Source organism: Dipodomys merriami, unplaced genomic scaffold, assembly GCF_024711535.1.
Source record: "Dipodomys merriami isolate MVZ:Mamm:240054 unplaced genomic scaffold, mDipMer1.0.p SCAF_3, whole genome shotgun sequence".
NCBI classification, from domain to species: domain Eukaryota; kingdom Metazoa; phylum Chordata; class Mammalia; order Rodentia; family Heteromyidae; genus Dipodomys; species Dipodomys merriami.
In genome coordinates, this window is record NW_027204492.1 from 88,711,843 (window position 1) to 88,732,903 (window position 21,061).

Consider the following 21,061-nt stretch of genomic DNA (forward strand, 5'->3'; position numbering starts at 1 on the left):
GAGAGAGAGAGAGAGAGAGAGAGAGAGAGAGAGAGAGAGAGAGTGTTCCAAAGGGGCAAATATTCACAAAATGAAAACAGAAGAGGGCAGAGGCCTTCAGGATTCTTTGAAACTCCCAGGTGGAACCTAGGTCAGACACACATCCTGCATAAACCTTTCCTGTGCAGCTGGGATATCCTGTGTTTGTTGAAAGAACCACTCTGGGAAGCTGTGGCCATTGTCCTTCCCGAAATCTGCCATTGAGCCCCTCCCCAAGCTGTGGCAGCCACCCCAGGCAAAGGAAGAGGGACTCTGGGAAGGTCTTTATCAGCATCCTCCATGGACTTCCTTACCTCCCGTCCAGCCTCATTAGCCCTAAGGTCCTCAGCATCCTCAGATAGAAACCTGGGAGGGTGGGATGGGCGCAGAGGCCTGAAACCAACTGCCTCTGACAGATTCCTCTCCTGCCAAACCCTGCCCCTTGTGTAGCCCTGAGTGAGCGGCTGGAGGCCGCAGCTGGAGGCCATAGCCACAGCACAGAGCCCAGGATGGACCCACAGCTGGGGCCTGAGGCGGCTGCTCTCCATCCAGGTTGGCAAGCTCTGCTGCTGTTGGTGGTGTCAGTCTTGAGCTGTTTTTCCTCGCCAGCATCTCCCCCTCCTTCTCTGGTATCCCGAGTCAGAACCAGCTACAATTTGGGAAGGACTTTCCTCTGTCTTGATAAATGCAATGCCTGCATCGGGACATCTATTTGCAAGAAGTTCTTTAAAGAAGAAATAAGGTCAGAATCTCCATCAAACAATGCTAAGGGGCAAACTTCTGTACCTTTCATGTGAAGATGTCCAGGAATTTGTTGAAAATGCAATGAAATGTAATTGCTTGGGTGGGAGAGAAAACAAAACCAGTTAATGGCAGTGATGGTTTGACTTTACAATGGGTAGTTGAACAAGGGCTGATTCCAACTTCTAGCCCTAAATGCTAAATTCAAAGTTCCATCTGAAATGAAAACTTGAAAGTTTTCTTTTTTTATGAATAGAGTAATCTGGGGCTGTTTTTCAAGTTTACTCTTCATGGTGAGGTGGGGGAGAGGTTAAAATTTCTAGAAATCCTACTGCTTGACAAACCTCTGTAGTCATCCTTGGTGCTAGTAATTTGTACCTCTTGCTTTAGCAAGAGGAAAGGATTTGCCCAAGGGCAAGTGGCAGGTCTGGGATACAAACTAGGACAGTTTGTGTGTGTGTGTGTGTGTGTGTGTGTGTGTGTGTGTGTGTGTGTGTGTGTGTGTGTGTGTGTGTGTGTGTGTGTGTGTGTGTGTGTGTGCCAGTCCTGGGGCTTGAACCCAGAGCCTGGACACTGTCCCTGAGCTCTTTTGCTCAAGGTTAATGTTTTACCACTTGAGCCACCGCTCTACCTCTGACCTTTTTTTTTTTTTTTTGGTAAATAATTGGAGATAAGAGTCTCAGTTTTTCTTGCAAACCTAGAACAGTTTTATCCAAACTCCAAAGTCTCAGAACAAGTTTTCTGCTGGGTGATGTTGATCAGAGGGAAATCAGAGGTTAGTAGATTGCAATACACATGGCTGTCACTCAAGGATGCCACCACACTCTGCAAAACCTTCTCAACATACAGTCACTGAGCTTTTACCAAAGCCAGACCAAGAATATGCTGTGATGATGCTCACTATAATTGTGGTCACTGACCTGTAGTGCATCAGAAGGAGGAAGCCATGTTGCAAATAAAGAGAAAAGGCTTGGTCTGATGCAGGTCAGGGCAAAGGACCTCCAGGATCCCCAGGGACGGGGCATTAATTCCAAATGGGTCAGGAAAGGATTTTTCTTCAGGGGAGGAATTCTGAACAAGACCGTAAAAGAGAAACAATTTCATGAGAGGGGTTAGAGATCAGGCAGAAGTGGCTTAAGCAAAGGTACAAAAGTATGGAAAGACATGATAAGAGGTTGGTATACAGAGCACTGGATAGCTATGGAGGTGTGACTGAGGACCTTGAAAGCCATGCCAAGGAATTGAGACACTAACCTGTGGGCCAAGGGTTTCTAGCTTTTTTGGTACCAAAGCCCCTTTTTCTTACAACCTGTCATTATTTGAAAATATCTTTCCTTACCTTTAAGTAGTTGTACAAAGGAGTTACCCTCTAACAAAGCAGTTTATGAATACAATTCATCTTGATTAATGTCATCTCTTTCAACATTCTCATCTGTCCCTCCCCTACCCACCCATTCCTCACTCTTCTTAATTTTGTAGGATAGACATTAAATTTTTATTGCATTCTACCCCCTCCTCTTCTTCTCTTCATATACAATCCTTTCTTCCACCCTTCCCTAACAACCTACCTCATGCTTGTAAAGTTCCGTGATCAAGCTAAAAGCATCAACAATGATTTTATAACCAATCTTTATTAACCAGGCATCTATGATTAACTAAACTAAATTAATTCAGCAGAAAAAAATAGAAAATATCAATTGAAAAATGCTAATTTTTTAGAGAATACGTTATGCAGGTGATAAGAATTTTTCTCCTCCTAAACCCTTTGTAAGGCACTTTTTACAGGGTGCTGGTGGCTCACATCTGTAATCTTAGCTACTCAAGAGGCTGAGATCTGAGGATCACAGTTCAAAGCCACCTAGACAAAAATAAATCCATGAGACTTTGATCTCCAATTAAGCACCAAAAAACAAGGGCTGGAAATAGAGTGTAGCTCAAGTGATAGACTGTTAGCGTATATATGTATATATATATATATATATATATATATATATATATATATATATGTATATATATATGCAGTTTTGAATGAGGAAAAGTAGGAAGGGTCCCCCACTGGAATAGCTCTATGGCACGCAAAGGGTGAAGCTGAGGTAGGGAAAATGAAGCCTGGGTTTCTGGAAGATCTTATAGAAAGCAGTGTGCAGGTGGGACAAGATTGTGGGACTAGTTCTCATTGTCTTAAAGAGGTCATTGAGGATGAAGTGGAGCAGGAAAGATATGAGTCCTTGTTGACTAATTTGATGTAAGAGGAAATAAAGGTGGAGATGTTGAATGTGAACTCCAAGTTTCCTATCTAGGAAATGAGAAGAGAACCAAGTAGGATGGTAACTCCCGCAGGAAGGAAAGCAATGGGAATATGGCTGTGTTTTAAGCTAGGAGGAGAGAGATAAATTTATTGAACTGAAAACGATGTCTGATTTTCCATCCTCCTTCACCAAGTAGCAGCTAAGGAGGGTTTTCTCTTCAGGCAGATTACTAAACAAATTCAGAAACTAGTTCTCTAAATAGATTTGTGTTCCATAGAATTCAGGATATTACTTCACCTCCCTTGTAATTTATTTCCCATGTGTGCCTGAAAGAAATGTGCAGATACATACAGGAAAACACTAGACAGGAAAACACTAGGCAGGAAGGCTCAGGGCTGCAGCTGTCCATGTTGAGTGTTCATCCCCAGCACAAAGAGGGAGACAGAAGCAGGGAGTAAATCTCACAGGACTTGATTGTCATCCTGCTTGATAGATTGTAAAATAATTCTTTTTTGTGTGCCAGTCCTGGGGCTTGAACTTGGGGCCTAAGCACTGTCCCTGAGCTTCTTTGCTCAAGGCTAACACTCTACTACTTTGAGTCATGGCTCCACTTCTGGTTTTCTGGTGGTTAATTGGAGATAAGAGCTTCACAGACTTTCCTGCCTGTGCTGGCTTTGAACTGCAATCTTCAGATATCAGTCTTGAGTAGCCAGGACTCACTGTGAAAACTCCTCCAAGTAGGATATTTGGGTCAAAAATGTAAAATAGTTTGGATGTATATCCATCTTCAGATGCATAATTCTACCAATAAAATTCACTTCTTGCATACGCACAAACTCATCTATTAGAAATTTGTAAAGAAATAGGAAGACCTGGTAAAATTATGCTAAGTGAAGTGAATCAGGCCAAGAGAGACAAAGGATGCATGTTTTCACTTATGTGTAGAAGCTGGGTTTAGCTTATAAACTTAAGTAAGTAAATACGTTGGGTAATATATAAGTATATACAAATGTATTAACTGAAATATAGTAGATTCAAAGGAGATCTTAAATAGTGTAATTCCTTAGAAAGGCAAAGTGAAAGCCCAACAAAATATACACCAGGAATTGGGTACTTGAAAGGGTGGAGTAGGATCAAGGGGAGAGGGGTATACAAACAATGAGAGGGAGAAGCAGTTACAAATTCAATACACATCCTACAAAATTAAGAAAAGTGGTGGGTAGGGGAGGGATGAGTGAGAATATTGAAAGGGGTGACAGTCAAATGCATTGTGTTCATAAACTGCTTGTTAAATGACAACTTTGTACAACTACTTACAGACAATAAAAAAGGAAATAAAAATAATCATATATTAAATTATATCTATTGAATTAATAAAATTAGTAAATTTTAAAGACATTAAATAAAATAATAGTATGTATGTATTTCCTATAGTAATTGTATTAATATTTCATGTTATCTTTATAATGTGTTAAATGTATTAATAGTAATAACTTAAACTGATATTTAATATTAATTTTTTTTAGTTTTCATTTCATTTCTTCTAAGTTTTGAGCATTTTTTTCAGGTTTATCAGCCATTTGTTCTTCTTCTTTGCTAAATTGTCTCACTGTGCTTCTTTGTCTCTTTTCTGCGGAGGAGGGCTACTGAAGATGGAATTCCAGAGCCTCATGCATTCTAAGCAGGCACTCTATCACTGAGCTATGCCCAGCCACCCTTTTGCTTTTCTTTCTAATGTTGTATGTATTCTTGTTCTTGCTGATCTCCTCTCTGAACTGCTTACACACTCTTAAGATCGATTCTCATTATACTTCAGGGAAAAAAAAAAAAAAGTCCATCCCAAAGTTTCCGTCGTTTGGCTACAATGTTCTAACTCAATCTGATTGAGCATTTCCACCCCGATCTCATTAAGGACTATACAATGCTGGAATGCAAACAGCAGAGGGCCTTTCTGGACTGGCAGGGTATGCTGAATATGCTGGTAGATGAGCGTGGCTTTGTCTTCTTTCCTTTACCTCTTCTTTGGTGAGAATGCTAGTAATATATCAGAGTCTTCTCCATCCCATACTCAGCCACTAAACACTGAAAATTGGAATGCTTTCTGTAACAATTCTCGCATGCATTCCCTGTTGACTTTTACATCCTGAATGAAAACATTAAAGGAAGCCAGAAAATTGAATATGCCTTATCGGAATACTCTTCCTATTGAAAATATACATATATATATAAAATCCTGAAAGGCCATATTGGGAGCATCTACCAGGATTTGATTGATTAGCATTTTTATAGGGGAGAGCACTTTGAGGCACCATTTTAGAAATATTTAAGAAGGACCAAAAGAATACAACTTATCTAGTAATTAGTCAATGGCATGATAGGACACCAAACTTGTAAGTACAACAAAAGGTAATGGAGCATAGAAGGAACATGGTAAACTATGCTAAGTGGTATGAGTCCTGAGGCTTTCAAAAGATACTGGGTGCTGTCAGCTTTCCATGCAAAGCTAAGGAATGAAGAAGAGAGGAGAGGCAGGAAATACATAGGAAGGCCTGTGTATCCACAAGGGAAAAGAACATTTCATTCAAAATCCAATTCTGTCTCCTTTCCCACAATAACCACCCCACTCTCCATGTTGAGAAAGTTAGGGAATTGACTGGGAGACTTCCTTCCTACTCTGAGAAATTGTGATCCTCCTTTGTTGTTGAATGCAGTGAGGAATTTAACCAGCCTTACTTCAGTCATACTAATTATCTCAATTCAAAAGGATGATCTAGAGAGGTACAACTGGCTGAGGGCTAGTGGCTCACTCCTATAATCCTAGCTCTTGAAAGGCTGAGATCTGAGAACCACTGTTTGAAACCAGCCCAGTCAGAAAAGTCTATTTATTTCCAATTAACCAGCAAAAAGCTGAAAGTGGAAGTGTGGTTCAAGTTGTGCCAGCCATGAAGATGAAGAGCTGAGTAAGAGCATGAGGCCCTAAATTCAAGCTCCTGCATCATTTTTTTAAAAAAAGAAAGAAGGAAGGAAGGAAGGAAGGAAGGAAGGAAGGAAGGAAGGAAGGAAGGAAGGAAAGAAAGAAAGAAAGAAAGAAAGAAAGAAAGAAAGAAAGAAAGAAAGAAAGAAAGAAAGAAAGAAAGAAAGAAAGAAAGAAAGAAAGGAAAGAAAGGAAGGAAGGAAGGAAGGAAGGAAGGAAGGAAGGAAGGAAGAAAGAAAGAAAGAAAGAAAACGGAAGAAAGAAAGAAAGAAAAGCTACCTCTGCTTTGTGGTTTTCAACATTTCAGTGAATTTTTAAAAAGCTCATTTTTCATCAACATTCTCCTATTCAATAATGTAGGTGACCAATGTTATAAAAGTATACATTTTCCATTTGATGAAATAATTGCATTACCATGTTCAATGTGGCAAACCTATTTGCCTCAGTTAGTCCTTATGGAATGCCTTGATCACTGAACCTGTGGGTCACCTACCAAATCGGTGTTATTACTTTGGAGCCTCCTGAGGAGATAGGGACTGAAGAAAGCTTGTCCCATGGAGCAGGAAGTCTACCTCTGCAAGCCAATTGAGCAAGCAGGAGCCTTGAAATTTGCATTCCTCCACCAATAATTGTGATTGCTTAGACATATCAAATTTGTTTTACCTTTAATATTCTCATCCTCTAAACAAGATGGGAATGGGGCAAAGAAAAAACGAACTCTCAGCTGGGAGAAAGCAAAAGAAGGGGTGACATTATCTGAAAACAAATGTACTCATTATATGACATAAAATGGTAACCCCTCTGTACATCATCTTTAACAATAAAAAAGCAAAAGTATAAAAAGTAAGCTTTCAGGACCTTGTCAACTCTTAATCTTAATAATATTATCAATCTATTCCCAAGTACTAATTCAGGAAATGGCTGATGGGTTAAAAAGCAATATCACAGTAATTTACCTTGAATGCTGCTTCTCCAATTCCCAGTTGTATTTCCTTGGGCAAAGAACGCATCCAATTTTATGACTCAATTGTATAACTAATAATAGTATTAAACTCACAGATCCATTGAAAAGCTTAAATAAAGATCAGGCATGATGACACATACCTATAATCCCAACTACTTGGGAGACTGAGGTTGGGATGATCAAAGACAGCCTCAGCAAGGAGCTAGCAAGACTATCTCAATCAAATAAGAGTAAACTGGTGACATGCTTGTAATCTCAGCTACACCAAAGGCATGAGTAAGAAGGTAAAGGTCAGTGGCTGGCTCTGAACAAAACCACAAAACACTACTTGAAAAATATTTTTTTTAATAGGGGCAGAAAAAAAAAAGAGAGTTAGAGGGCACAGCTCAAGTGGTTGAGTCCCTGCCTAGCAAGTGCAAAGCTTTGAATTAAAAAAAAAAAGGGACTAAAGAATTAAATCAATTAATACACATAAACTATTTAGCAAAGTGACTGGCACACATAAATGCTTCATAAATATGTGGTTCTGTTATTATTATTTTTTTTGTCAGTCATGGGGCTTGAACTCTGGGCCTGGGCGCTGTCCCCCAGCTTTTCAGCTCAAGGCAAGCGCTCTATCACTTGAGCCACAGCACTACTTCTAATTTTCTGGTGGTTTATTGGAGATAAGAGTCTCATGGACTTTCTGCTTTGAACTGTGATCCTCAGATCTCAGCCTCCTGAGTTGCTAGGATTACAGGCTTGAGCCACCGGTGCCCGGCTGTTATCATTATTTTAAAAAGCCACCTAGTTGTAAGACTTAGCCCCAGGACCTTTGTGAGGTTGAATCTGCATAAGCAAAAGCAGCCATGAGAAAAGGAGAGAGAGGCCTTCCTCTGGGCCTTGGCACTTTTCTGATCCTCCAAGAAGGAAGAATCACATCCCAGAGTTGTCCCAAATCTGAGTAAACTGGATGTCTTATAAGTTTACTGTATTTCATCATTTTTAATGTTTTGTGACAAAATTCTTGACTAGGAGTTTTACTGCCTACATCCATAACAATTTGCCTTGTTGCATTGTAGAAGTTGCTGTCTGGCAAACTGAAGCATACTTCCAAACGTGGGAGGACAATGTTCTAGTACATTCCTCAAGGACTCAGAGGTTTGGGCTCTCCAGCTCCCTGGACAAGTCTCTTGACCCTTTTGTCCTTGTAAGTTTTAGAATGGCTTACTTTATCATCAAAACAAGAGGAAAGGTTGGGATGGTAGCTCAATAGCACAGGCAAGGTCCTGCTGCTATCTCCAGTGTCATAAATTAAACAAATAAATAATCCATAGGAGAGAAATTGTGGTGTCTTTGGGTAAAGCTATACCATGTTAAGGGAGAAAGCAAAACAATAAGATTTGTGACTCCTCAAAAATCTTAATTCTTCCAAAACACACTCACTAAAATCTTTTATCATGGGGTTACCTAATAGTTCACAATAATAAGAATTTCAACATTCTCATTGAAATTAAATACATTATATATGTCAGCTTTATATATATATATATATATATTTATGTATGTATGTATGACTGTATATATTATATATATGTCGGTTGTAGAGCTTGAACTCAGAACCTGGGTCTTGTCCCTGAGCTCTTTTGCTCAAGGCTACCACTCTACCACTTTGAGCCACAGCTCCACTTCTGGGTTTTGAGTGGTTAACTGGAGATAAGAGTCTCATGGAGACTTTTCTGCCTGGGCTGGCTTTGAACCATGATCCTCAGATCTCAGCTTCCTGAGTAGCTAGGACTACAGGCATGAGCCACTGGCGCCCAGCTACATACTACATTATATAGCCTGATATAGCCTGATTTTCACTTGCAATATAACTCTTAATAATCATGAAGGTAAAACATTTTCTGAGTAAATTTTCATACATAAATCCAAAAAATATTGAACATTCATTCTTCCCTAATGAAAATGTCAGTATACAGCTGGAGAAATGTCTTTAGAATAAAGGGTAACCAGAAGGCTTTGGAAACTGGCAGATGATAATAGGTCTGTGCCCTGAGGAGAAATAAAACCTGGCCAGGCCCTTGTGGGTAATTTGCAGACCTCCTAAAGCTCAAAGATCTTCAAATCTGGTGACCATTTAGCAGCCATGATTGCCTGAGACTTCAGGTTCTGATTACTTAAATCTTTAAACTGAAAACCAAAGTGATAGGGCTTCTTAGGGGGTTGGCTTTCAAGTGTCTTTTGGAAAACTATGGTTCTAAGACCTAAGCAGTAGTAAGCTGATGATAGTTTGGGGCACCTAAAATATTTACCTGTAGCACAAGTTCGTAAGGGCGAAGTGACCTATGCCTGTAATCCTGGCTGCTTTGGAAGCTGAAGGCCATGATTTGAAGACAGCTAGAACAAGATAGTACATAATACTCTTATCTCCAATTAACTGCCCAAAATAAAACGCCAGAAGTTGAACTGTGGCCCAAAGTGGTAGACTGCCTGCCTTGAGCAAAAAAGCTAAAACCACACGAGACTTCAAACCCCAGTACCTGTAGACAAAAAAAGAGGGGGAGAACAACTCAGAAGGCCATAACTAGTCCTTCTCTACATGTTGAGTGAAGAGAGTAGTTTCTCTCTGACCCATACCTTTTCTGATATCACATATAAATGTACCTAAATCTGGGGAAAGAAAAATTACCTTTCCAGGCCAGCCACCGGTGGTTCACATCTGTAATCCTAGCTACTCAGAAAGCTGAGGATCATAGCTTAAAGCCAGCCTTAGGTAGGAAAGTTCTCAAGACTCTATATCCTATTAATCACTAAAATAGCTAGAAATGGAGTTGTGGCTCAAGTTGTAGAGTGCTAGCCTTGAACAAAAAAAGCTCAGGGCCAATGCCCAGACCCTGAGTTCAAGTCCCAGGACCAGCAAAAAAGAAAAATGGCCTTCCCATTAAAATGTTTCAAACACTTCAGTCTGAAAAAAAAAAAGTAGATCAAATAGGCTGCTGTCCCATCTCTCGGCTCAACTGACCTGCAGCTCACAAATCAATTATAAAAAGGCTATTCCTCCAACAGGTTTGACAACTCGCTGGCTTCTGACCTTGAACTGGCCTCTGACTACCTGCCTTCTTACTCTGCAAATTACTCAGATGATTCCAAAACCTGGCGGCCTGTGGAGATCTTCAGGCTAGTGAGCAAAGAGCAAAATGAGATCTCAGACAGGAGAATCTGTGCCTTTGCATCGGCCCCAAAGACCTGCAGCATTGAGCGCATCCTGCGGAAAACAGGAAGATTCCAGAAATGGCTGCAGGCCAAACGCCTCACACCAGACCTGGTACAGGTGAGTGTTTAGGCTTTGGGCAGAGGGGGTTAGGGAGAGGAGAAAAGAGAAAGGAAGGAGGGAGGGAGGGAGGAAAAGAAGAAGTCAGGGAGGGAGGAAGGGAAGAAGGGAAGAAGGGGAGGGAGAATGATAATGGATCCACCATCATCTCAGTCTAACAAAATGAAGTTGTAGTCCAAAATATCCGAAATATGGCTGTCATAAAAAGTGGCTGTGACAAGACCTAATCAAGAGTTACTTATAATGAGCTCCATCACATTTTCATCCACCATTCTTTTTGATGTGACCCTTGGTGATTATTTAAGGAATATTCAAACCCCACATCTTGTCTGAAGACCTGATAGGATGGCCCTTACAAGCCACTCCCTGACAAGGTTTAGCTCACCTGGCAGTCTTCACCAAACCCTAGGCCAGCTGAGCATCCTGCTGTAGAAGTTCCATATGCATTCTTTTTCACCATATAGAAATCAGCTTCTTTTCTGTCTCCCACTATAAAAAAAGAACCTGCCGGGCACTGGTGGCTCATGCTTATAATCCTAGCTACTCAGGAGGCTGAGATTTGGGGATCATGGTTCAAAGCCAGCCTGGGCAAGAAAGTCTGTGAGGTTCTTATTTCCAAGTAACCATCAGAAAACTGGAAATGGAGCTGAGGCTCAACCTGATAGAATGCTAGCCTTAAGCACAAAAGCTCAGGGACGGTGTCAGGCCCTGAGTTCAAGCCCCACAACCAACAAAAGAAGAAGAAGAAGAAGAAGAAGAAGAAGAAGAAGAAGAAGAAGAAGAAGAAGAAGAAGAAGAAGAAGAAGAAGAAGAAGAAGAAGAAGAAGAAGAAGAAGAAGAAGAAGAAGAAGAAGAAGAAGAAGAAGAAGAAAGAAGAAGAGGAAGAAGAGGAAGAAGAGGAAGAAGAGGAAGAAGAGGAAGAGGAAGAAGAGGAAGAAGAGGAAGAAGAGGAAGAAGAGGAAGAAGAGGAAGAAGAGGAAGAAGAGGAAGAAGAAGAAGAAGAAGAAGAAGAAGAAGAAGAAGAAGAAGAAGAAGAAGAAGAAGAAGAAAAGAAGGAGAAGAAGGAGAAGAAGGAGAAGGAGAAGGAGAAGGAGAAGGAGAAGGAGAAGGAGAAGGAGAAGGAGAAGGAGAAGGAGAAGGAGAAGGAGAAGGAGAAGAAGAAGAAGAAGAAGAAGAAGAAGAAGAAGAAGAAGAAGAAGAAGAAGAAGAAGAAGAAGAAGAAGAAGAAGAAGAAGAAGAAGAAAAAGAAGAACTACTAGACCTCAATCACTGCAGCAGACTAATAATACAGCACCCTGCCCCAGTTGAGGGTGCTGCACCCACTCTCATAAAGACCCTCCCAGTTTTTATGCTCTTTAACTTGCGATGTGTCTGCTTCATTTATTTAACTCATTCTAACTGAATACCTACTTTCACCAGGTACCAAGCTGCGCTTGGATTTTCTTGTGTCTCAAATGGCAGCAAAAGGTCCCTACTCTGTCTCCCTCACTTATCCTAATGAGTCTATAAATATGAAAATATTTTAGTGACAATCCATAACTATAGAAACACTTAGCAGCATTCTTATAAGTAAAGCCCCTTTATTTATTATACTAGATCTTTCTTTTGCCATGTTGCATTTGACATGCGCTGAAACAAGTTTAGCTTCTTTCTGCCTGAACAATATCCATTAACAACATTCTGACAACACAGCTTAAACCATAACCATTTTCACTTTACTTTGGTCTTTCTCTAGCCTATCTTCTCACTTTCACCAGATTTTTCCCCTTCCTTGTAAAAACCAGGAAAATATCAACAATCACTTATAAATTCTGGGAAAACTCCATCCATTTTTTCTTTTCTTTTCTTTCCTTTCGTTTTCTTTTCTTTCTTTTTTTTGGTGCCAGTCCTAAGGCTTGAACTCAGGGCCTAAGCGCTGTCCCGGAACTTTTTCTCTCAAAGCTAGTGTTCTACTATTTGAGCCACAACTCTACTTCCAGCTTTTTGGTGGTTAATTGGAGATAAGAGACTCATGGACTTTTTTTCCCAGGCTAGCTTTGACCTGTGATCCTCAGATCTCAGTAGAGAAAAGTACTAGAATTAGAGGCATCTGGCTTCCATTTCTCTTTCATCTACCAAGATGAAGGTTGTTACTAGTCCTTTCTGGCACCATCTCCTCCTTTTCCTGCCCTCTTCTCCTCCTAGAGATTTTTAGCCATTGGGACTTCACAGCCTGAGCAGGGTGATCTTAGGCCTCATCTGGGTAGCACTTTGAATGCTTGTTATTTTCTTCTTAGTAAAACTCATACACTGAACAGTTTCAAAAAACTCACCCCTCCATGTTAGAGAATTAAAAACAAGAGTTTAAAGAAAAACTTGTATTACTTATAGTATATCTATAACAGACAGAAGGTAGAAACAGCCTAAATGTCCATCAACTGATGAATGGATAAACAAAATGTGCTTTATCTATACCAGTAAATATTATTCAACCACAAAAAGGAAAGATGTACTAATTCATGCTATAACATGAACATTGGAAATATTCTCAGCAAAATAAGCCCGATCCAAAAGGCTGCACATAATTCTATTGATAGGAAATAGCCAAAATCCATGCAGACAAATGACAGACTAGTTGTTGCCAGGAGCATGGGGAAGGGAGAATTAGGAGCAACTGCTTAGCAGGTACAGAGATTCCTTTGGGGAGAATGAAAAGGGTAGTTGTACTAGCTGCACAATGAATGAAAATGGAGAGTTGTACTAGTTGCACAACCTTGTGAATGACTAAAACCCACTGAGATATACATTTTTAAATGGTTAAAGGGGTGACTTTTGTTATATGATCAATTTTTAAAAGGAAGAATAACATTAAAAAATAAATTTGCCTGGCAGTCATGGGAGTGCACAACTGTAATCCCTGATACTCAAGAGGTTGAAATAGGAAGATTGAGGTTCAAGGTCAGCCTGGGCAAAAGGTTAGTGAGACTCTTATCTCAAAAACAAGTCAATCTAGAAATCCAATGCAATACCTATCAGTATTCCAACCTCATTCTTCAATGAAATAGAAGCAGCAATCCAAAAATTCATATGGAATAATAAAAGATCCCGAGTAGCAAAAGCAAGCCTTAGAAGAAAGAACAGTGCTGGAGGAATATCAACACCAAATTTCAAACTCTACCACAAAGCCATAGTAATCAAAACAGCTTGGTACTGGCACAAGAACAGACCTCAGGACCAATGGAATAGAACTGAAGACGCAGAAATGAATCCACAGACCTATAGCCACCTAATCTTCAATAAGGGAGCTTAAAAAAGTAGAATGGAAGAAAGACAGCCTCTTCAGTAAACCGTGCTGGCAAAACTGGTTTAACACCTGTAGAAAACTAAAGCTAGATCCTTATGTATCATCCTGCACCAGAATCAACTCCAAATGGACCAAAGACCTCAGAGTCAAAGCAGACACCCTGAAAACATTATAGGACGGAATAGGAGAAACTCTAGGGCTCCTTGGCACAGGCTGAAATTTTCTTAATAGAGACCCAGAAACACAACAAATCAAAGAAAGGTTGGACAAATGGGATAGCATGAAACTGCAGAGCTTCTGCATGGCCAAAGACATATCAAGCAAGATCAATAGAAAGCCCACGGATTGGGAGATCTTCACTAGCCATACAGCCGACAAGGGTCTCATATCTAAAATATACTGGAACTCAAAAAATTAAATCCCCCAACAACAAATCCTCAGAGAAACAATTGCCCAATTAATAAGTGGGCTAAAGACTTAAAGAGAAACTTCTCTGAAGAGGAAATAAGAATGGCCAATAGACACATGAAGAAATGCTCAACTTCTCTGGCCATAAAGGAAATGCAAATCAAAACAACACTGAGATACCCTCTCACCCCAGTTAGAATGGCTATAATCAAGAACTCTAATAACAACAGATGCTGGAGGGGATATGGACAGAAAGGAACCCTAGTGCATTGTTGGTGGGAGTGTAAACTTGTTCAACCACTTTGGAAAGCATTATGGAGATTTTTCAGAAGACTCCACATAGAGCTCCCCTATGACCCAGCAGTCCCACTTTAGGGCATTTACCCAAACAATCATAAACAGGGGTACACTAAAGCTACCAGCAACTATGTTTTTTGCAGCATTATTCACCATAGCTAAGATATGGAACCAACCCAGATGCCCCTCAGTAGATGAATGGATCAAGAAAATACAAGAAAATGTGATATATATACATACATATATATGTATATATAATTGAATTCTATGCCTCCATCAGAAAGAATGACATTGCCCCTTGTTAGGACATGGAAAGACTTGGAACAAATTATATTAAGTAAGTAAGCCAGGCCCAAAGAAACATAGGTCCCATGGTTTCCCTTATCTGCAATAACTAGTATAAGTCTAGGACAAGCAGAAAAGGTCAAAAGCTATATACATATGACCATATAAGATGATGTTAAGAAATGGGAAAGAGGGAACAGCTGATGCTATGCAAAACAATGTGGAAGAAATAACTGTATCGCAAAGCTCATAGAACTCATAAATGTTATAGACTGTGATAGACAATTTGCTCCAGGAAAGTTAGAATGTGTTTGTTACTTTAACTGAGCATCACTATCCCACAGTACTGTGAAATTTGGGAAATTATGTAATCACTTAATCACAATAAAGAAATAATAAAGGTTGCTCCTTTGCTAGGTTGCTCCTAGCTACTCAGGAGGCTAAGATCTGAGAATCACGGTTTAAAGCCATGGAATGAAGGAAAGAAAGCCATGAGACTCTTCTCCAATTAACCACGAGAAAATTGGAAGTGGATCTGTGGCTCAAAGTGGTAGAGCCAAAAGAGTTCAGAGATACCACCCAGACCTTGAGTTCAAGCCCCACAACCAACAACAACAACAACAAAAGGCCAGACATGGTAACTGATTGCTACTCAGGAGGCAATTAGGAGGAACTACAGCTCAAGATCAGACTGAGCAAAAGTAAGAGACCCTATATGAAAAACAAGCTAAAGCAAAAAGGGGTGGGGGTGAGGCCCAAGTGGTATAACAAGCACAAAGCTCTAAATTTGAACCCCAATACTTTTCCCAAATAAACAAATAGATATGCAAACAAGCAAACAAAAAAAACCTAACCTGTTCAGTAACTCCATTCTCTTCGATCCTTGTGATGGGCAACTAATCTAAAAATTTGATCCATACAAAATACCAAACTGTTAATATGTAGTAGCATTTCACTGTTAGCCCTCCAAGAATTCCTTGAGCTCGGGAGTTCAAGATCAAGCTTGGGCGACACAGTGAGATCCTGCCTCATCAAAAACAAAAAATACCCCCAAAGTGCCTCTACTAAACATGTGCAAACCTTTTGCCTTATCATTATTCCCTGAACAACACAGTTTAACAACAATATGCATAGTGTTTAGGCTATTTTAAGTAATCTAGAGATGATCTAATGCATGTCAGTGGATGTATATAGGCCCTATGTAAATATTATGCCATTTTATATAAGGAATTTGAGCATCTTCAGATTCTGGCATCCCTGCATCTTGCCTTATTAAATCCAGATGTGGCCTCGGAATCTGTCCCACTAGTGTTCCAAAAAAGCACCCCTCTATCTTTGATCTCATTTGGAACAAGATGAAATCTCTGTGTGGTTATTCATCCCAGATTTGGCTACACAGCTCTGCCCTATTTTCTGACAATTTGCCAGACATAAGTTCTAGTTTCTGGTTTGGAGACCATGATCTTTTTATACTTAAATGGGGGTTCCAAACATCAAATGGGGAATAGTTACAGCATGGACAGGAGATATGTCTCATCCTTCAACTTGTATCAAATGGCTCAGCGCTCATTTAGCCTATATTCTCTTAATGCTGCTATATTCTCTTAATGCTTGACTTAAATGGTTTCCCTTGATTTTCCTCAAGGGCCACTTTCTAACAAGAACCTATGCCAGAACCCTCGTGTGTGTGTGTGTGTGTGTGTGTGTGTGTGTGTGTGTGTGTGTGTGTGTGTGTGTGTGTTGGTGTTTAAGGGAGGAAAAAAGAAGACACAAGGGACTAACAGACTTTGTTCATAGAAGTGCAAGGCAGTGGTGAGAAAAAAAAAATCAAAGAAAGTAAAAAAGGGATCTGATTGGCTCATGGGACCTTGGTTATTTATGAATAAAGTCAACTTGGATGAGAAGTTAGCTATGTCTAAGAGTCTCGGGTCCCTCTCCTGCATGGGCCAGTGTGGCCTGATCTTAAGCACACTATCTCTGGAGCCACAGACAGGATGCTGACAGCAAAGAGGCTCCCAAGGAAGGCCACAGGACCAAGTATCCAAAAGGAGATCAGTGTTCTTATATGTGTTGTCTCTGCATGTGTAATGTTTATGCTAATAAAACCAAGACTTTTCACATGCAAAAATGGCATTGTTCAGATGGGACAATCCCACAGGCTAAATTACTAGCCCACAGACAGAACCACAGCCAAGAATACTACTCAGAGCTTTTCATGAAGTGTTTGTTCGCAAACCCACAAAGAAGGCTTCCTCGGCTTTTGTGCCAAATGCCAAAGAAGCAAACGTCTAGGCAGCCCATGGCTAATGAGAGTAAAATACACTGTGCTGGCTTCCCATTCCCTCAAGAACCAGCCCATCCTCTGCTGCTGTTTTGTCCAACGGTTATTCCCTTTACCCTGAATGGACTAGATGGCCGCAGAACATTTTCTCCCACCAGATGGCAATAGAGAGTTCTCAAGCAGCTTTGTTTAAACAAGGATGGCTGGTAATTTTACTTCCTTGTCTCCATTATTTCCTTAAATAGATTGGGTCCAGGAAATTAACCAAAATGCACTTTAATCATTCAATCAAAACACAGGTTTACATGTAACTGCCACCAAGGGAAAGTAATTTTTGCTTATTTAACTCAGAAGTATTTAAGGGACTTCACAGGACCTGCATTAGGCACTGAGAGGGTTTTTGTTTATAGGTATCTAGAAGCTATTTCTGCACTCTGGGAAATGACACCCCAGTGGGGAGATAGATTATACTAGAATCAACTGATACAAAACAGACTGTTATGAAATGTTTCAATGTAGATGAAAATCTTATATTGGATGCATAGCTACTTCTCAAATTAGAATTTTTTTCCTTTTTTTTTCTTTGTCTTTGTTCTTTTTTTTTTTTTTTTTTTTTGGTGCCGATCCTGGGCCTTGAACTCAGGCACTGTCACTGAACTTTTGTGCTCAAGGCTGACACTTTACCACTTGAGCCACAGCTCCACTTCCAGTTTTCTGGTTGCTAATTGAAGATAAGAATCTCATAGTCAAGAAAAAAAAAAAAAAGAATTTCATAGTCCTTCCTGCCTGGGCTGGCTTTGAACCACGATCCTCAGATCTCAGCCTCTTCAATACCTAGGAGTACAGGTGTGAACCACAGGCACTCGGCTAGAAATCATTTTTAAACTTTTTTATTGTTAAGTAGTTGAACAAAGAGATTACAATTCCTTAAGTCAGGTTAACTACAATGCATGTTGATCAATGTCACCCCTTCCATCATTCTTCCCCATCATTCCTCCTCCCATCCCATTCAAATTTTTGCATAGTGTATATTGAGTAATAATGATTGCATTTTTTCACCCTTCCTCCTTCCATTCATGTGCTCCCTCTTTTTTCCTCCCCCACAAACATATTTCTGCTTTCTGGTATTCATTGTTATAAACTGTTAATTATTAGAAAGTTAAATAATATATTACTTATTAGAAAATTTTAATCTGTCATAGGCTACCAGATCAAGGACCTTCCAAAGAATGTTGCAGTGCTTTTTGTTGCTATTTTTTGTTTTGTTTTTTGTTTAGAAAGTGACATGACTACACTGATGTTGAAACAAAAAAGAGCTGTATCATTTTCATGATTATCTAACTCAGGAATAAAACATGAAATGACTTGGTCGGAAAGGAAATTCAAGCAACCCAAAGTCTTTTGCCAGTACACCTGTCTGCCCCCTCGTGTAAAGTCTTCCAGATCAGAGCCCCAACAAAAGTGATTAGAAAATCATAAGACTTGCCCTACGTATAACTCTCAGGAAGGAGATCTTGTACTGTGTGTTGCTCGTAGAGTTTCAAGAGATATTATGGGCTAGGTACATGTGTACCCACACTGCACTTTCTCTTTCCTATCACAGAATGATTAGAGGTAGGAACAACTAATATATTGAAGAATGGGATTTGTTTAGGGTTAGAGTTACTGAGACCTTGCATTGTGGCAAAGAGTTATTTGGAATGGAGACTTGACCTATTAGTTTCCAGGCCTCTGTTGTATTAAAGACTTCTATAAAAGAAATAAATAGATCACTCAGTCTGTCCATTAAATGAATCCTAAATTATTCTTGCTGTAGCTGTGAATGAAAGGAGATAGTAAAAGGCTTCCCCACTTTTGACATAAGTTGAAAAAGAAAAGGAAAGCAAGGTAAGACTAGGAGAAATGTTGCCAAAGGATAAGCCCCCACAAACCACTTCCAGATGAAGCTCAGGTGCGGAACAAAGGCGTATCTCCCCTCCTGCTCCCAACCATAATAGAAGTGAAACCTGAACAATCTTGAAGACAGACCATCCAAGGCAGGCTTTGTCTTTAAAAGGCTTTCTGCTTTCCTTGAGCTTAAATGTGAGTCAGTCAAGGCTGTTTTTACAGAGTTTAAGGCATCCTTTCCACTTACTATGTAATTCTTCCTTCGATATCTCACTTTCCCTATTCTGATGAATAGTAATCCTCCTGCCCATCTTGTCTCAGTTTTACTTGCTAGTTCCAGTTATCTGCAGTCAACAACAGTCCAGGAAATAGTACATCGAATGTTCCAGGAAGAAACAATTTGTGAATGTTTTTTAATTGTGAAAATACCATACAGAGGGGTTACAATTACATAAGCAAGGTAATAAGTACATTTCTTATCAAGCATTGTTGCCTCCTCCTTTGTTTCCCCTTAGATGGCTTCACATCTCTCCCTCCTCCGCCCTCCATCCCCCACCCTCCCCCTGCACCAAAGGTGTAAAGTATATTTTTTGACATAACATCTTGTACATCTCATTGTTACAATGGGTCCACCTGTATCCCTATTTAAACCATTTGTTTTTTCCCTTCCCCTCCACAAATTATATCAACATCAAATACAATGAAAACAGGAGTTATACCATGAGGGAGGGACATAAAAAGCAACAAAGAAATAATTTCATAAATATGTTAGAAACAATAGCAAGAAAGAAAAAAACATTTGAGTCCTTATCTTTGGGTTCATTTCACCTAACATCAACTTATCTGACCGTTTCTGCTTGTCTCAGACTTATACCAGTTATTGCAAATAAGAGAAACCATGTGACCTATGTTTCTTTGGGCCTGGCTTACTTCACTTAATATAATTTTTTCCAAGTCTTTCCATTTCCTAACAAATGGGGCAATGTCGTTCTTCCTGATGGAGGCATAGAATTCCATTGTGTATATATACCACATTTTCTTGATCCATTCATCTACTGAGGGGCATCTGGGTTGGTTCCATATCTTAGCTATGGTAAATAATGCTGCAATAAACATAGTCATGCTGGTAGCTTTAGTGTGGTCTTGTTTGTGATCATTTGGGTAAATGCCCAAAAGTGGGATTGCTGGGTCATAGGGAAGCTCTATGTGGAGTCTTTTGAGGAACCTCCATACTGCTCTCCAAAGTGGTTGAACAAGTTTACACTCCCATCAACAATGCAGTAAGGTTCCCTTCTGTCCACATCCCCTCCAACATCTGTTGTTATTAGAGTTCTTGATTATAGCCATTCTAACTGGAGTTTTGATTTGCATTTCTTTTATGGCCAGAGAGGTTGAGCATTTCTTCATATTGGCCATTCTTATTTCCTCTTCAGAGAAGTTTCTCTTTAACCCACTTAGTAATTGGGCAGTTGGTTCTCTGAGGATTTTTGTTGGGGGATTTAATTTTTTGAGTTCCAGGTATATTTTAGATATGAGACCCTTGTCCATTGTATGGCTAGTGAAGGTATTCTCCCAATCCATGGGCTTTCTATTGATCTTGCTACCTATGTCCTTTGCCATGCAGAACCTCTGAAATTTCATGCAATCCCATTTGTCCAACTTTTCTTTGATTTGTTGTGTTTCTGGGTCTCTATTAAGAAAATTTCGGGCTGTGCCAAACAGACCTAGGGTTTCTCCTATTCCATCCTGTAGTGTTTAAAGGGTGTCTGCTTTGACTCCGAGGTCTTTGATCCATTTGGAGTTGATTCTGGTGTAGGGTGATATTTAAGGCTCTAGCTTTAGTTTTCTACAAGTGATTAACAAATTTTTCCAGCACCATTTGCTGAAGAGGTTGTCTTTCTTACATTTTATTTTTTTAGCTCCCTTATTGAAGATTAGATGGCTATAGGTCTGTGGGGTCATTTCTGGGTTTTCAATTCTATTCCATTGGTCCTGAGGTCTGTTCTTGTGCCAGCACCAAGCTGTTTTGATTACTATGGCTTTATAGTAGAGTTTGAATTTTGGTATTGATATTCTTCCAGCACTGTTCTTTCTGTTAAGGATCGTTTTTGCTATTCAGGGTCTGTTAATTGTTCCATATGAATTTTTGGATTGCCTCTTCTATTTCATTGAAGAATGAGGTTGGAATATTGATAGGTATCACATTGAATTTGTAAATAGCCTTGGGAAGTATAGCCGTTTTCATGATGTTGATCCTTCCAATCCAGGAGCATGGGAGGTTTTCCACTTTCTAAGTTCGGTTTTGATTTCCTTTTTCAGGTTTTTAAAGTTTTCATCATAGAGGTCCTTCACTTCTTTGGT

General features: G+C 39.8%; 1 protein-coding gene across 1 annotated transcript in view; it reads left to right on the forward strand.

The window, feature by feature from the left end:
- The first annotated feature begins 465 nt into the window (after nucleotides 1-465).
- Dipk2b (divergent protein kinase domain 2B) overlaps nucleotides 466-21,061 on the forward strand; it is a 45,305-nt gene continuing 24,709 nt past the window's right edge. The window contains exons 1-2 of the mRNA XM_070040579.1: nucleotides 466-760; nucleotides 9,995-10,259. Of these exons, the coding sequence (XP_069896680.1) occupies nucleotides 528-760; nucleotides 9,995-10,259 (498 nt within the window). The 5' untranslated portion in view covers nucleotides 466-527. The remainder of the gene's footprint in view (nucleotides 761-9,994; nucleotides 10,260-21,061) is intronic.